A 19,428-nucleotide genomic window follows, 5' to 3' on the forward strand; every position below is an offset into this window, starting at 1 on the left:
TTTTAACTATTCAATTTTAATCCTTATTTTATTCACTGTGTTTGAGTTGCATCTAGTTGATTTCTCATCCCCAAACTTCCTTAATGTCACCAATGCCAACATGTTTTCAACTACTCCCCTGACCTTGAGAGACAACCACACACTACAGTTGTCATTTAATATTTAAACACCCCCTCCCTATTTGGCCATGCAGTAAGGATTTCATCTAATGCTTAATTTTAATGATTTGTACAATTGTTGAACATTACTCCTGGTGGATTTACCATTTGCTAAAAGCAAAGCTGCTTTTATTGTATAGTGAAATAGATAACTAGTAGGTTCTGCCACACAGAGAATGTGAGCCACCTGACATCAAGTTGTAAGGTTTTGCTGAAGGACGACTACTATACAATGTGACACAATGGAATATCTCCACAAGACCATCTGTAAAAGTTGAATGCAGTAGCAAGTCCTGGGAACATATAAGAAAGAAATAACATTTGGAAATAACTTATACGCCATCAACTATCACTATGTCATTTCTACAACTACATACCTAGAAAAGTGATATGGGACAAGGAAGAAGAAACACCCTTAGTAAAAGTCAATATTTCTAATGATGTTGGGTTAAACAGAGCGAAAAGATAACGAAATGCCAAAGTCTTTTTTGTATGACCTGAAAAGAAATTGGAATCTTAGGAAGATCTCCATCATTTCAGTAATTATAGAAGCATCTTGACTTATGAAAAAGAATTTCGAAAATAGTTGGCAAATATACACCGTGGACTAAGTGCAAGACGGATACAAGCAATTGCATTTAAGAGACAGAATCTTTAAAAAAATCTCTTGGTTGGAATGTCTGAGATAGCAGATGAATGTCTGCCATCTGGTAGAATGTCCCATCCACAACTAAAACAAAATAAATTTAAAAAAAAAGAAAAAAAAGTAGAAGTAAATAAAGTTTATAAAAATTATAAAGTGAAATGATGATCAGGTTAAATCTCCTATACATAATATTTTGATTGCAGAAATTCCCCTCAGGACCAAATTACCATAAGTTTGCACTGACAGATGTCATATACAATTTTTTTTATGTCTAAACTGTTACCCAACATCATATATAACTTTCGCATGCCAGTACAGGCATTTATTTGTTATAAAATTTTACATTATATCCTACGAGCGCCATCATCATGACCGACAACATATTTAGATGACGTGGTTCATATTCTTCCCTCTACCCCACAAGTACTCCCACTACCACAGTGAGACCGGGTAAAAATATTCACAATATAAATATATTGCCATCACACCCTGATTAACTGCATCATACACTGATAGATACAACTGCCTTTACACTTCTCTATTCGAAAATAATGATTTATCCCTACTTACATTCCGGCTATTGTCATTGGCTGAAAACATAAAAATCTGTTATTCTGGATTACGCATTCATACTAAAAATGAACACAGCGCGTCCACATGGCCTCTAATTTTCCTGAATATTAAACCAGATAAAAATATGCTAGAACTCTCATAATCATAACTTTTTGTAGTTCCACTCTCAATTTTAGCTATGCACACAATATCGTTGTGCATAGGTTTGAAAAAATATACTTTGCTATCGTCGCATTTCAGAGAGGTTAACGACGACTGTTTACATTACGTTACCATAATATTTACTTTTTCCTTAACACAAAGTATTCATAATAAAGCTTTAGAAATAAGTTGCCGAATATTCTTTCTTAAATGTTTTCATCAATTAAACATATGTTAGTTTGTTAGTTTAAGCGTCGTGAGCGTCCGATCTTATAAAACCGAATCTTAGTAAATACGACAAGCTCTTTTTATAATGTGTGTTTCAAGCATCCTAAATTATTGAATGACAAAATGAACGAATCTTAATAAACGGATTTCCTTTTTCTTAATGTTTGTTTTTAGCGTTTAAACTTATGACATGACTGAATGAACGAATCTTCATTTTTTTATGTTTATTTTTTTACTTCCAACATTGAAATGACTAAACGAGCGAATCTTAGTAAAGGAGACGAACTTCAGTTTTTTAATGGTTTTTAGCGTCCAAAATTTTGACATGACTAAATGAATGAATCTTAGTAAACAAGATGAACTTTACTTTTTTAATGTTGGTTTTTAGCGTCCAAAATTATACCTAAATCTTAGTAAACTAGAAGAACTTTTTGTTTTAATGTTTGGTTTCAGCGTATTACATTATGACATGAAAATTTGAACAAATCTATTCCCACTCACAAGATAGGGTGTCTATTCCAAGAACCGTTTTTTATTTATTTTTTTTTTATTTATTTATTTATTTATTTTTTTAAATTTTCACCCCAAACAAGGTATATTGCCACGTTGATGTAGGAAGCAAGATGTCTGTTTTAGCAGCAAGATGTCTGTTCACATTACACTTGAACTTCTGCATGTCAGTACAATTGGGGAAGCAGAAAACCGGAAGAGAATTCCGAAGTCCTGCAGTTCTGGGGAAGAGGAAAAGGTTTTCTTACATCTAGGGATCTCAACTGTGTAGGGGTGGGGGTATTTTCGTCGAGGGGGTACAAGTGCTAGTAGTTCGTCAGAGCATCCACCATTAAAATACTTGTAAAACAGGCAGAGGGATGCAGCATTTCGTCGGTGGGACAGGGACTGAAGTTTAGATGACAGTTCGCAACCTATCAGGTTGGCAACTCTCTTTTGGACCCTGTCCAGAGGTGAGAGACTAGTAGCAGATACACCAACCCATATGTGACAGCAGTACTCCATACATGGGCGAATGGTGGCTTTGTAGAGGTACAGGATACTTTCAGGCGTAAGTAACTTCCTAGCACGGTAGAGAGAGCCTACATTCTTTGCAGCAGCCTTAGCAATAATCTCAATGTATCTATTCCAACTCATGTTTCGTGTGAACGTTAAGCCAAGGAGTTTGAATGAAGTGCTCTCAGGTAAAATATCTCTAACCATAGCTATTGGTGGTTGGTAATGTTTCATGTAATTATTAAAGGAAACTAACTTTGTCTTGACAGTGTTGAACGTTACCATCCATTTATGAACCCATTCCACTACAGACTGAAGATCTTGCTCTAGATTTCGGCCATTGCCTTAGATATGTGCTCATTATTTTTCCCCACATGCCTGCTATAGAGTGTGGTGTGGTCGGCAAATATACCCATCTCAGACAATTTTATCAGGTAAGTCATTTATGAATATCAGAAATAATAAATGTCCAAGGATTGATCCCTGAGGTACCCTCACATTTATATAAAATTTTTTGGATGTATGCCCATCGAGGACAACCTGGATTCTTCTCTCATTTAAGAAGAATCTAAATTATGCTAAGCATTCATTCAGTAATATCATAGGATTTTATTTTCATGAGGGTTGATTATAGAGTATATTTTTGGTTGCGATATTTTTACCTTAGATCTACCTTTCCTTTAAAATGACGACTTGTGTAGGTTTTCTACTATGCTGATTAAGAATATCTGATTTATATTTGCCAGATACAAGTAGTTTTCCCCATATAAAGCCTGTATTATGCACTTTATATCACTGGCCGTCAGATTAGTATGCATGGGCGAGGATCAAATCTCATTATATCCGACCAACACTGCTTAAGTTCTTTCTTAGTTCATAGTATTTGACTTGACAGCGTTAAGTTAAATTTGTGGCAAATATTTTGACAGTTATCCACACTACCAAAATGGGGTAACCATTCCGAAAGCCATTCTTAACATGGGAATGTTGCCGGTGACCATTCCGAAAGCTGTTCTTAACATGAGAAGGATGGGGGTGTCTATTCTGAAAACCTTTCTTAACATGAGGAGGTTAGTTGTTGGGCAACAACAACAACCATACTTTCAATTTTCCTACGGGAGGGGCATGCTTCCACGGGGCAATGACGGTTAGCAGATCTGGCTAGTTTATTAATAATTCTTAATTAGTTAAAAAAAAAAAATTGTTTTTGTTACTTGATCAATAGCAATCTTTTGCATTTGTAATGTTTGTATTTTTTAAATTTACATTTTCAAAATATTTTTTTATTGAACACTCATATCTTTTGTTTTCTCTTTGCAGACTATACTGGGAGAATTCACCCGGGAACAAGAGAAGTTTGTGAATGAAAATAAAGAAAAAGGGAAAAGTGCTGAAGCATCTGTTCCCCCTTGGGTTGGATACAATGAAGAGGAAAGCATGAAGAAACAAATTCTTGCCCTCTCTGCTGTAAGCGGTCTTTCTTTGGCAATCGACAACGCTTTAAAAAATTAAATTCAACGCTTTAAAAATTAAATTCAATGCTTTAAAAATTAAATTCAACGCTTTAAAAAATTAAATTCAACGCTTTAAAAGATTAAATTCAACGCTTTAAAAGATTAAATTCAACGCTTTAAAAAATTAAATTCAACGCTTTAAAAAATTAAATTCAACGCTTTAAAAAATTAAATTCAACGCTTTAAAAGATTAAATTCAACGCTTTAAAAGATTAAATTCAACGCTTTAAAAAATTAAATTCAACGCTTTAAAAAATTAAATTCAACGCTTTAAAAGATTAAATTCAACGCTTTAAAAGATTAAATTCAACGCTTAAAAAAATTAAATTCAACGCTTAAAAAAATTAAATTCAATGCTTTAAAAAATTAAATTCAACGCTTTAAAAAATTAAATTCAACGCTTTAAAAAATTAAATTAAATTCAACGCTTTAAAAAATTAAATTAAATTCAACGCTTTAAAAAATTAAATTAAATTCAACGTTTTAAAAAAGTAAATTAAATTCAACGCTTTAAAAAATTAAATTCAATTCAACGCTTTAAAAAATTAAATTAAATTCAACGTTTTAAAAAATTAAATTCAACGCTTTAAAAAATTAAATTCAACGTTTTAAAAAATTAAATTCAACGTTTTAAAAAATTAAATTCAACGTTTTAAAAAATTAAATTCAACGCTTTAAAAAATTAAATTCAACGCTTTAAAAAATTAAATTCAATTCAACGCTTTAAAAAAGTAAATTCAATTCAACGCTTTAAAAAAGTAAATTAAATTCAACGCTTTAAAAAAGTAAATTAAATTCAACGCTTTAAAAAAGTAAATTAAATTCAACGCTTTAAAAAAGTAAATTAAATTCAACGCTTTAAAAAAGTAAATTAAATTCAACGCTTTAAAAAAGTAAATTAAATTCAACGCTTTAAAAAAGTAAATTAAATTCAACGCTTTAAAAAAGTAAATTAAATTCAACGCTTTAAAAAAGTAAATTAAATTCAACACTTTAAATTACCAATTGCTTCACTTATCTATCCAGCTATTTTTATCTGAGATTTGCTCCAGTTTTATGTCCTTCTTATAAAGATTAAAATCCAAATATGATGATTCAAAACCTCATGTTTAGAATCCTGATTCCACTTTTGATCAGAAGATTTTTGATTCTAGAAAATGTCAAAAATTTAAAGAATAAAAAGAATTTGTGTAATTTATGTCTCGTGACTTTGGATTAAATTTAATGGACATCCAAAATGTTTGAAATTTCGAATGGAAGGTTGTACCGATAGTATGCCCTCTAAAAATCCTTTAAAATACTAATCCGAAACTGAAACCTGGAGGATATTTACTAATACTTATTGTTAAATATTTAAATAGTATTCTATCTATTGATACTGTGCTACGTTTAACATATGTACGTACATGTTTCACGGTTTCTAGATTATAAATTATTTGATCAGGAGATCCTATTTATTAAAAGGATATGTGGTAACATACTGCAGCCACAAAAATTAATATATAGATGCTAATTTAATGTTTCTAGTATATTATCACCTTCTATCCTTCTTTTTAATAAATAGGATCTCTCAATCACTCAAGACATAAAAAAAAAAACTTTTTAAAAAAATTGATGCCGCTTTTGAGTCATCCATACAATAGAAATATGTCAGACTTCTATAAGGATATTGAAGATAAACTGTAATAACCGGATATATTCTGACACTACATTAACCAGATTATAGATAAATACTTTTGCAGTTTTAACAATAAGGCTACAGTAATATTGCAAGATCTCCATCCACGCTGAATGCCCAGCAGCAATATATTGCATATGAAAGATGCTGCTGTGGAATTTCCACAAGTCCCGCTAGTATTTATTAATACTAATACATATTGTTAAAATTTCAGAAAGATTGGAGGAATCTCAATGTTCAAAATGAGCTTTCACCTCCTTTACATTAAACTTAATATAACCCACCTTATCCACCCTTACATCTAGCAATGATGTTCCAAAATTCATATTCTGAGAACAAAGTATTCTAATAACATAAAATGACTATCCTACCTGTAGAATTCCATTTGACAACTTCATTCTGTATTAAATAATCCATGGATGGTTAACATGCCGTAAAAAAAAAAAAAAATTCATAATGATCAGTTCTAGAGCGAATCTTATATATAAAAATATATTAACATATACAGATAGTTAATTTTAAAGAGATCCAAACACTTCAAAAGATCATATTAAAACAGACAACAAATCATCTCTATAATAATTGTGCTTGTTATCTCTTATTTCAATAACATGACTGCAAGACTGCTAACACTTATGTGATAAAACAAAGGGATGTACTTCATCTAAATTCTGTATAATAATAAAAGCAAAAATGGATGACAAACGCTTATATATAAAAAAATTTAATTCTATATCTTTAGTGTTCAATTATTTGGATTAATCAGACTACTGTTCTCATCTTGAGCATTATTCGCACACTGTTACTGCCAATGTAACCTCCAACCTTCTTCTGCTGTTTCGTATTGAACGTGGGAATCTGCACGGAATTTGAAACTAAATCGTTGAAGGTAGTATGTTCTTGTTCTGTCAGCCATAACTAGGCAGAAGTTTTAATCAATTCGCAGTTGTATTTTCTTCATATTGTCCACACTGAAGATTGAACTTTCAACCTCCAAAAGATTGTCACTTACAACTGAATTTTGCCTAATACTTAATCTGTTATGGCACTGGTTCTTGTGAACTATTATAATCATGAGAACGCTAGTCTGAATACTCTAAATTCTAAATCCGCATCTCAAAAATTCAAAAAACATTTTGTTCAAATTTTAATGAATAAGTAGAATAAGAAAGTCAAAAAGATTTGGATTGTGTACGCATGAATTGACGGGCGATAAATTTTTAGTTGAACTTTTGACTAATCTTTGCTCTGATTAAGAATTGAAATTAAAATTCTTGATACTTATGCATATGACTGTTTCTTCTTTTAGCATACGTAAACCTCGCATGGCTATACTTCTTGCATGGCCTCTACAGAATCTTATGTGGCCACAACGTTTTGAGGATGCGCCTAACTGGGCATGCATTTCTTCTGCATAGGGGAAGGCCAAGAAAAAAAAATAGGACATGATAAGGATGCAGTTAAGAGAAAGAGGAATAAAGACTTGGACAGGGTTTGTTTGGAAATTAATTTCAAAAAGTTGTCTAATACATGCCAGCAGATACTGGCTTCCTAACTCAAAATACACCAAACATTGTTAATATTTTTTGCCTTTCCCTTTACAAAACTATCATGTCCTGCAAAGTTAAAAACAATGACAACAATTTTTCTACATAAAACAACCAAACCAAACTCCATGAATAAATATTTTAAGATATCAAAAACTTGAAGCTTAAAAACTTTTTTCCAAAATTACAGGATTTGGCATTAAATAACCGAAAAGGTTGATATGCCATGAAAATAAACAATGCAAACAAAAAACTCAAACCTACTTTATTAAAACTAAGATTAAAATCGATCTTATCCAGTTTTTATAGTCACTCGTTTTTATTTTTCTTGAACCATTTTGTAATGTTTATTTTCATGAATTTTGTTGCCTTTTCATTCAATATGCCAAGTTTGAAATGTTGTTTCCTAATTCATGGTCGACGAACAGATAATGCATGATATTATTTTCAAAGCTAATACAGCCCATCGTCTGTTTTCATTAAATAATTTGCAAACAAATTCTGTTTGAATATTTGATAAAGAATTTTCATTCGATTGAAAATGGCGATGATCAGAATAAGGTTGAGAAATGTTTAAAGTTTGCATGGCACATATTCAACTTTTCTATAACTCTGACCTGATCTTATTTTTAATTTTTCCTTTGTGTGCTTTCAGGACAAGCGAAACTTCCTGAGGAATCCTCCAGCCGGAGTGCAGTACAGTTTTGATTTCGATTCACTTTACCCTGTGGCATTGGCGACTTTACAAGAAGATCCCGAGCTACAGAAAATGCGGTTTGAATTGGTACCTAAACAGTGAGTAATTTTTATGCTTATTTAGGAAATTTTTTCCCTAGTGTTGATTTGTTGAAAAAAAAAATCAATGATTACTCGCTCCAATAAACATTGGTATTTCTTTACTGAATACAAAATTATTTTAAAATAAGATTCTGATTTTTTTTATTTAGGTATAAAGAATTGTATGCAGAGCATAGTTAACTTTCAGAGGAGATATTTAAAAAGAGAATAAAGGAAAGGTAGAAACTCCAAAATAATGAAAAAAAAATTAAAAATAGAATTTAAAAATTGAATTGAAAATAGTTTTTGTTTACTAAGATGGCTATCAAGATGTAAATTTATCTTCATAGTTTTCGAATTTAGAATCTTTGATAAGTTTTAATGTTTTCCTAAATTATATTTTTGTTTAACATGACATTCAAAACTTGTTTCATGCATTCTGATATCTTGTTAGCCGCTACAAAAAGATCAACAGACAAACACGTATTACAGCAATATAAAATATTCAGTCTGTCCTCACTTTAACGATGAGGATTAGGATTGTTGAATAATGGGATCTAATTTTGGCATACAGCATTGTCAACAGAAATGTAAATTTAGGGATTTTCATCCCAACACCTCGTTGCAGTCTCCATAGCCACATGCAGAAGATATGCCATTATTTCTCTTATCTCAACAGCAGAAAAAAGGCAGCAGTCTGCCAGAGGAGACTTATGATGCCGACCATATCCAGGTTTAACATCACCTTGGACCAAAATTGAGACCATGTATAGATGCCATATCTTCTTTTTACTGCTTCATTTTGCTAATTTCTTGGTCAATAAAATTCAATGCTTGATCTTGATTTTAGTTTCTTGAATTGGGTTTATTCAATATAAGATTAATATAAAATAAATAATAAAGAATAAAACTGCAACATTTAAGAAATAGTTCTCGCACTGATAAAAAATTTATTTGGGATTTTATATATTAAACTGGCTTTGCAAACTCACTTTTTCCTGATTCAAGTAAGCTGAGCTTAAAGAGGAATTCAACTAATCACACTTTTTGTTGACTGCTAATGTGTGTATAACCCGACATCTGGATAACACTATGCCTGAATAAGGTCGAAGGGCAAATTGATTGAAACGTAATTAAAATATAACAACAATGAGGATGATGAGGCAAATAAAAACGATGCAAATAACTATACTTGGCTTTTTTTCACAAGAGTAAAGTTGTACTTGCAATAACCCTTATCCCTGAGTGGCTTCCGGGCCTTGATAAGTGGTGATCTCTGTGTAAAAAAAAAAAAAAAAGACACGAGTTATGTAGAGCATAGCCAGTTCTTAAAATCGGAATACACTGGATAGTAAAAATCTAAATAATTGCTTCAGTCGAGAATTTCTTTTCTTCTGACCACAGATAAAACAGATACTATACTTTGAATGCCAAGAAGCAAATAATTTTCCGTCCTTAAAATTCAAACCAAAATGTGTTAATTTTGTTGTTGGCTTCATAATTCAAAATCATCTTTAATGATGCCGTTTATTATTTAGTCCCACTGCAGTTGCTTCCCTTAGATTATTCCATTATCAGTTACAGAGTAACTTCCCTTCACTCAAAATCGTTCAAATTGCACTCGAAACTATTTTCCACTCTTAAATCCTGCAAATCATATTAACAAGTAATAGTAGTTAAAATTGTAACTATTTTTCTATTTCGTGAGGCAAAGAATTTCAGATTTCCAAATAATTGGATGATCTTCAAAATCGGCATTTTATACTTGCAGTACAGTTAAAAATAAATTTCAATGTTCTAATTTAAAGAATCTGTTATTGTACCTATTTACTATGCCTCCCCATGGGACAGAGTTAGACACCAGGGTCGTTTTTTAACGTGGAGAAAAGGTACAAAAATAAAAATTGTCTCAGTCATGAAGGATTTCTCCTCCACCGAAAGAGAACACAAAATAGAAGTGCAGCATCTGAAGAACAGATACTACACTTTGATCTTGTCCCGAAGGCCAAGAATCTGTTATTGTATTTAACTTTTTGGTTTCCTCTGCTTTTGGGTCCAATTATCTTTGAACTTTTTTCAACTTTTCTCAATTTTATTATTCAATTCTTTGAAGAAATTGAATTGATATTAAGATTATATACTAAGATTGTCTGGAATTATTACACAACTGGAATAAACAAGAAGAACAAAGTAAACGTTTATTAAAAATGCTTATCACAATCATTATCTTCAGATATTCATTAAGAATTCTGGTGCTACCAGATCAGGCTGTCTAATGGCTTCCTGAGAAGAAATGCACCTACATTAAACTTCTGTTTTTTGTTTTCTATTCTTTCTTGTAAAACTTAATTATGTTCTGGAAAAAAACCCCAAAAAAACAGCCCCCTTTCCCCTTCCCCTTCCTTTTTTTTATTTATTTTTTTTACCTTCCCTATTTCTCAACCCCTTTGGTGGGGCATTAGAATACACCGACTTTCAAAGGGGCCACCTGTTGGCCGTGGGTGGCGACCCGTAATGACTCGGAAAATGATCCTGGTGGCTGAGAAAGGGAAATTAAAGATATCAGTTGCAACACTCCACTTTGGCCTCGTACAAGGCTAGATGGGCGGTCGGAGGGGCCCGATCTGATGAATCGGCTAGTTACATCAAACCCTAACACATCTACTTTTCTATCAATTTCCTCTAAACCATAACAAATACAGTTCTACCCTATACCACTATAAACTATATACATATTTTCCCCTCTTTTCCGTGTGTTAGAAGGCAGTGGCTAGGGTCAAATGTGCCAAATGATTAAAGTCATGACATGGCTGTATAGTGCTGGAAGTTACCACAAATGACTTGGATTGTGTAACTAAAGGATTATGGGTGCTCATGGCTCCCATTTGGAACATGTATACTGTTTATGTAGCCTTGGCATGGCAAGGCGAATGGGTTTCCCCTTTAATATGCCTCAATATTGGACTCCGAGGTGGGTGGGGAGTATAAACAACGAATTTAATATATATATATATATATATGGCCAAGTATAAAAACTCCAAGTGCAACACATCGACTCGGATAGTTCAGATAATGAACTACATCAAACATCCTCAAAATTTATTGTATTGGAATCCACTGAAGAAACCAAAATATCTGACTTATCACCATTTATACATAAAATTATATCGGCATATATTACTCTCAAAAATGTAAAAACTTTAAAAAATAAAACCATACTGATGGAAGCGGAAAGAGAAAAACATGCCACTTTTCTCCTAGTAATGAAAACTTTCCACAACATAAATATCAAAACTTATCCACACAAGAATCTGAATACATCCAAAGGCGTAGTAAAATTGAAAGACCTCTCAATGTGCACTACTGAAGAGATAACAAAAGAACTTAAAAATCAAGGAGTAATAAATGTTCAAAGAATTACAATAAAAAAAAGAGAATCAGACTATACATACGAACACTTACATTATGCAGTTCGATAGACCCACTATCCCAAAAGAAATCAAAATTGGGTTCAACATTGAAAAAGTTGAACCCTTTTATACCAAACCCACTTCGGTGCTTTAAATGCTAGAAGTTTGGGCACAATGAGGATGCATGTAGGGGACGAGCAGTGTGCAGCAGATGTGGCCAGAGAGATTCGAACCACACTGTCAATGACTGCAATCTCGATTGCAAATGTGCAAATTGTGGAGAAAACCATCCTGCTTATGCTAGAGCATGCAGAATCTGGAAGAAAGAAAAGGAAGTAGTGTCAATAAAACATACCAAAAACATCTCCTTCCTCGAAGCCATGAAAATAGTAGATGGATGCATGAAGGAAAAGACGTACTCAAGTCACCTCAAGTTGTATATCATCCAACATCACTAACCAAGACTCTAAATACAAAATACTAATAAACAAATTGTTACAATTGGAACCAAACGACTGGCCCAAATTTATAAATTAAATCAAACCAAACCTATCATCAAAAATTAATCATCCCATTAAATCATCAACTAATGTTACCAATAAAACAAATTCTCAACCAAAATCACATCCAAGAAAACAGTCGATCAAAAGAAAGACCACAAAAATCACCAGTACGTTGTGCAGATGCCGAAAAAGACAAAACAAAATCAGTTAAAAGAAAAACCACACAGGTCACAAATACGTCTTCCCCGTGGTGAAAAAAAAACACACTTGAAAAACAAACAAAAATACATCTACCAAAAATCAAAATAATATAAAGAAATTACCACAAACAGAAGCCACCACTACTACTACAAATAGATTTATGGAATTAGAAGACATGGAAACTGAAGTTACTCCTCAAACCAAAAAAAAAAATCCTCATGAATTACAAGAAAATCCAATGGAATTGTTGTTGAGTAAAGGCAAATTACAATGAATTTTATTGTTGCAAACCAAATTTAATCCTTTAGTTATTTATCTCCAAGAAACCTTCCTTAAGAATGAGGACAATTTGAATATAAAACACTAACTATATTCATAATACAGGACTTAATAATACTAACCCTTTTCCTCCTCCTATTGCAAAACCCAATCATATTCTGCAAGGCAGACAACAAAAATGACAAAATCCACTATAAAACAACCACATCAAAAGCTACAAACTAACTATTGAAAATACAAGGAGCTTGAAGACTAAAAATCTCATAAAATAACTGGATACAACATCAAATACTATTCCCAAAATAACTGAATTTGGCATTAAATAACCCACAAAGGGTTGATATGCCGTTAAACAAAAAAAAAAAAAATAATAATTAAGAATTGAAATATTTTATTACATACTAGTTGAAGTACCTAGGTTTCTCAATTTTTCTGAGCTTATAAAACTATTATTCAACTCCTTTCATCATTAGAGCAGGTTTTTAAAACCAAGATAAATAATGTTTGTATTTGCAACAATAGTGATGTTTATCAGATTTAGTCTTTTGTTTTTATTTGAACTTTTTTAGTTATCGAGTTAAATCATAAATTGTGTTTATATGGGATTTTGTCTAAACTTTATGGACGTTTTTTTTAAAAATTCTTATAAATATATGTTTTTTAATTCTTATAAATATTTAAAAAATGTTTTTCTTGTTTAGCGTACATAATTAGTTCCTTTACTCTTGTTTGGTCTTAAATTCAAAGTTCATGGTTTAGATTGAAAATCGATAATTGTCAACACTGAGCATGTTAGTCCCAATATCTTTTCTTGTTTTTTATAAACACTTCTTAGGGTAGAGTGATTTACAATTTTCCTGTTCGCTTTTGAGAGAAATAAAAACAAATTAATCACAAAAACCTGTTTTTTTAAAAACCTAGCAATATTTTTTGGGAGAATTTAAAACAAAAACAAACATGCATTTTTTTTTTTCTTGTTTTTGTTATATTTCGGATAACTTTTATTCATGATGAAATGCAAAAATATGTTGAAATTCTTTCGGATTTGTTAAAAGCTAATACTTATCTATTGTGGAGGATACATGGAAAACAGCAGTGTATATATATATATATATATATATATATATATATATATATATATATATATATATATATATATAAAGGTTGGTGCAAAAACAATGTCGTCTTTTTAACGTTCAACTATATACATAAAAACATTATTTTTGCACTAACCTAATACACACACACACACACACACACACACACCCAATATATATATATATATATGTGTGTGTGTGTGTACATGAGGATAAAATGCACAATATATAAAATGAAATGCTGTGAAGACAAGATGTGTGGAAAAAGACTGAAAGGAAAAACAAATTAAACAGGAATAAATCATCAAAAATAATAGCTTTACAGGTTTTGTTTCGATCAGAAAAAATAGATTTTAAATTTATTGAAATGACTGCACAAAAACAATAATGTTAATCTGATATAAAAACAGTAACTTTAACTTCTAAAACAATTAAGGATTTACTCAATACCAAACTCCCATCCCACTTCTTCCTTACTTAGCATTTACAAAAAATGTTCTTCATATTTGATATCAACGAAATGGTATAAAACTCCCTATTGGTGATTAACTTTCGAGATTTGGGTTAGAACTGGCAAATATATTTGCCGTACTTGTTGTGTACCCTAGTATTTTTAGTTTCTTTTGGAACCATCTTCCTGTAAAAATCATCAGTAAACGTGTCCTTTGCTTGATACTCATCCATGAGGATGGTTCTGGAAGTGACATAACAAGCACAGCAAATATCTTTGTCAGTTCCAACTTGAAAGTTAATCAAGAATTTAGAAAAGATCAAATAAAAAATATGCAGATACAAGTTGTCTGTAATATTTAATGATATACATAGTTAAAATATTGTTTTCTTTAATTTAAAAGAAATGTTTAGCTTTCATAAAGGTGCATTTGTCTCTTCAGATAACCATTGAGTTCATTTCTGTTTTTAGGATTAGTGAAGAGAATTTCTGGAGGAACTACTTTTACCGGGTGTCTCTAATCAAACAGTCCACCCAATTGACCTCCCTGACTCAATCGACTGGTAAGTTTTTAAAAATCCTTTCTTATATTAATTTTTTTCTCATTATGCTCATATCCTGTCTTTGTTCTGCTTCATGTAATTGATCTTAATTTTGTGCCCATATCCTCCTGCATTATGTCAGTTATGTTGCCCCCACTTCTTCTGTCAGCCACATTGGTGTTCAGCTTATCTATTGTCAATGAAACACTTGAGTAATGTTTTTAGATGTTACTATTAAAATGACAATTTCCTTTTGTGTTCAGAAAACCTTTAGATCTTATGATATCAGCATCTTTATTATGCTTTTTTATGTTCAGCTTTCATTAAATTGAAGAGCTTTTTAAAAAAAAAAATAAAAAATAAAAAAAATAAAAATAACTCCAATCTTTGAAATTTTAAATTGGTAGATGCATTCTTGCAAAATGTGCATTTTACAAATAATATTGCCTTTCAAAATGCAGGAGGTGATTCTGCCATACGAGATCATGTTAAAAAATTGATTTGTCTGATTTAGATCACATCGTTTTTAAACTTTTATTCAACTCCAAAATTTCTTTTGAATATCGAATGGTTACAAAAAAAATAAGTATGCATTTTTTTTTTAATGTATTAGACAACTTTTGTTATTGTGCAAAATTGAAATTAATTTTAAAGCTTTTAATCTGCATATATTAAAAAGTAATTTCTGGTTTGAAGACAAGCATTCAAGTATTATAGTTAATTTCTATTTTTAAACAAAAAGAAAATGAATTTTTTTTAATGTGTCTTAGTTGTATCAAAGAACAAAGTCATTTTTATTTTTTTTCAACTTATAATAAAAACGGATAAAAATTGCTGATTTGTTCATGAAGAAACTGAAATGGCTTTTGGTAATTTAAGTTCATAATTAAATTATTTTTTAATAGGATTTTTAAAGTTCCCTTTTTTTGGAGGTGGTTACACTATTGCATTTTTTTTTTATTTCTATAAATATTTGATTAAAAGCAAAAAAAAAAAAAAAAGTCACTTAGAGGTAAGAAACACCCACACAAAAAGTGTTATAATTTTATTAATATAGAGATTGGCATTTTTCTATAAAAATTTAATTATTTCCCTTTGATTACCATTATATATCTTGTTCTTAACAGGATTTGAATAAACAAAACCTCTTTTTAAGTGTAAAAAGTGTTCTCTGAAACAAAAGCAAGTTGATGTTTTGATTTAAAAACAGGAAAAAAATATGAATACTTTTGATTTATTCAGTAATAAAATGATACAAAAAAATGGAAAACATTTTTCATTTTGGCACTATTTTTGCATGACTGTCTAATATTGTCTTGTCCCTTTTGTGAAACATTGCCTGTTTGTACCAACTTATTTAATATCCCCTTTCTTTCTACTAATTCCTATTTACCAACAATTTTCTGTTCGACGTACTCCTCAGGACGCTTATACTCTATACATATATAGCAATGGACACAAAGGTTTCACCAGCAAAAAATAATTGACATGCTAAAATCTGAGAAAAAAAAATTCTAATATCATTAATATCTGTTTGGTTGATATTTAAGAATTCTGCAAATATTATAAAAAAAAATTAATTTTTTTTATAATATTTGGCAACTTGCAACTACAAGACACTTATTGTTTTTTTCTTTTTCTATATTTCAAAATAAGCAAAATATTGCTGCTACATTTTAGAAAGCCTTATCAATGCATATTTTGAAAATAAAACTATTTGGATGCTGATTGGTTTTCATATGTGATAAAATCTCTTTATCAAATAAAAATTGGACAGTTTTTTTTTTTATATATTATTTTCTCACATCATGGTGCCACAGCGGAAAATCACAACTGAAGGTCTGTTGATAATGTTTGGTTTTCTAAGATTTTTAAAGAAAATTCTAAGAACTATTTGAAAATAGTGAGAATAATATTCTGACCCATACTTGTATGGAGAGATAAATAAGAATATAGATTTTTGTTGTAGAAATGTTGAATGAAACAAAGATGTTTGTGAAAAGATATGATCCACATATTTTGATATATTTTTCAACACATTTTATCCTTAGTTATGCTATTCCACATATTTTCAAATATAATTGATATAATTTATAAATATAATAATTCTACAAAAATCCTTAAAACGTAAACATTTTCAGTCGGCCTACAGTTGTGCTTCTCAGCTGTACCATGAAGTGGCCTGCAATATAAAATGCCATGGATTTTATTGCCAATAAGCACTTAATGTTCAAGTTGTTATATTTTCAACATATCCATTAATATGGCTTTGTAAATATCAAATTTTTCAACGCTTCTTATAAACCATAACATTTCATTATGTTTTTTAAAGAGTAAAATTATTTTAATCTTTAAATCACATGACTTATCTGATAAAATGATTTCTGATTAAATAAAAGGATCAAACAGTCAAACAGCCTTTGATCTTTTAGAGTTCATTCTATTGTTTATTTTATGCAAATTCCATTAAATATTAATATAAAATAAAATTCATATCTTATCAATTGTTTGTTTATATTTGAAATTAGATTTCGTTAGTTAAAAAGTATTAAAGTTTATGTTTAAGCCAGTTTTCACTTTTTTAACTCTTTGCAATAAGTATTTATTTATGAAAATCAGACTTCAAATTTCTAGCTAAGAAATTGGGTGAATATTCAAAATGTTTGCACACAATCGTTTCAGAGGAATTGTCATTCACTCCACTTTTAAACAACTTTCCAAGAATTAAACACTTGAAAATCGTTAACTTGTTATCTTGTCTGATGTGGAGAATTATTTTGGTCATTTTTCAATCAAAATAATCTACAATATATTAGAAAAGAAAATAGATTTTCATGGGGAGAAATTTTTTACAAGTGGTTATTAAAACTAGTGTTTCTCAAGCAGGGAATCAAAGATTAATATTTCTTCTTTTACAATTAATTTTCTTATTACATTGGATTGCAACAATCTCAATTACAGGGAGATAATTCCAAAAATATTGTTTTCCTTGTTTGAAAAATAAATCAAGACGAGAATAATCGTTGAAATAAGATAAATGGTGCCAGACCATAACTCCCCACCTTCATGAAAAAATAAAAATATCAAAAATAAAAATATTTATAATGTACCTACCTATAATGAAAAATATGTGCCAGAAATCATGTAAATTGGTCGTTTTATTAAAAAAAAAAAAAGAAAAGAAAAAAGAATCAAATTTTTATGGTTAATTGAGAATATGCAATCTCTTAATGCCATTTTGTAGGGAAGGGAGATAATTTCAAATAATTCAAACTTTTGTAAGATTTTAGAAAACCATTCTTAACACACAAAGGAGAGGATCACTAATTCCCATTAATTACTTAAAATGATTTTCATTATAAAAATTATTTTATTTTTATTTTTGCAGTTGAATGGGGTCATGGTTATGGACTAGTACTGAATAAATTAGTTATACTGCAAAAATCTATGTTTCAGATATTTATCCTTTCATGAAGAATGAATTTGTTTTGATATTATGAAGTTCTGGATTTGAAAGTTAAACTGTCACATAAAACTATTTCATTTCATATAAGCAAATCTTTAAGAATTGGACTGTGATAAACAGTTATGTTTATGTATATATAAAGAAAAACAACTTTTTACTATTTAATAATAATCATTTTTTTTTCTTTTATTTGAATTCTCAAAAAGATGGACTAACCAATACAAGTTTAGCTAAAGTTTCTTCTGAACTTACTATCTCTATTTATATTAACTTGTGTGTGTGTATATATATATATATATATATATATATATATATATATATTAATTCCTAAACTATTCAACCTAACATTGAATATAGCTGCTAGGTTGTGGTGGGACCAAAGAAATTTGAACTTATGAGATCCAATCCCACTTGAAACGTCTTAAAAACAAAAACGTCTTACCTTTTTAAATGTGCAAAAGTTGGTTTGTAAATAAAGTACTGATTTAGTTTTTTTTTTTTTTTTTTTTAGAAATATAAAATGAAACCATTTAACTTTCTTTCCATTTATTTTTATTTAAAATACAACTTAATTTGTTAAAATGAATTATCAGAATAGAACAGTTTTGTACCAGTTTTTTGTACCCTCATGAAGATTAAAATGAAGATAAAATAATTACCAAACCTTATATCTAGAATCCTTATTCAAATTTTGATTAAAATCCATTACATGACTTTGATCCTAGAAAATGTCTAAAATTTAAGAGATCTTAAAAAAAAAAAATCAATTCAGAGAATCTTAATTGGTGTCTAATGAATATGAATAACATTTTATTTAAATCTTTAAATATGATATTATGCCCAATAAAAACTGTAAAATACTTCAAAGAAACTGAGATTTGGAGATTATTTATTGACTGATATCTGATAACTATTGTTAAAATTTCACAAAACTCTTAAGATATTTGAACTTTCACAAAGCGTTTTTACCCCCCATCTAAATAAATATGGCTATTTTATCTGAAAAATATCTTTACTCTGAAATTCACTTTCATAATTCACATTTGTATAATTAGTATCACTCTCATATTTTTGTTTTCTAGTGTTAGACTTTGTGTGTTGCATTAAGATCGATTCACCCTAAATGCATCCTCTATTCAAACATGAATTGCCCCCCTTGAACACTCAAATCAAATTTTCATTTCTGAAAAGCAAATGAAGACACAACAAACT

General features: G+C 30.0%; 1 protein-coding gene across 4 annotated transcripts in view; it reads left to right on the top strand.

The window, feature by feature from the left end:
* The window catches only part of LOC145291979 (synapse-associated protein 1-like), a 212,861-nt gene that overhangs the window by 116,676 nt on the left and 76,757 nt on the right, over window positions 1-19,428 (top strand). For all 4 annotated transcript variants that reach the window (XM_080137935.1, XM_080137933.1, XM_080137932.1 and 1 more), the window contains exons 3-5: window positions 4,072-4,218; window positions 8,146-8,285; window positions 14,680-14,771. In XM_080137935.1, the coding sequence (XP_079994061.1) occupies window positions 4,072-4,218; window positions 8,146-8,285; window positions 14,680-14,771 (379 nt within the window). The remainder of the gene's footprint in view (window positions 1-4,071; window positions 4,219-8,145; window positions 8,286-14,679; window positions 14,772-19,428) is intronic.

This window comes from Euprymna scolopes, chromosome 13, assembly GCF_053919585.1.
Source record: "Euprymna scolopes isolate OS-2025 chromosome 13, ASM5391958v1, whole genome shotgun sequence".
Lineage (NCBI taxonomy): Eukaryota > Metazoa > Mollusca > Cephalopoda > Sepiida > Sepiolidae > Euprymna > Euprymna scolopes.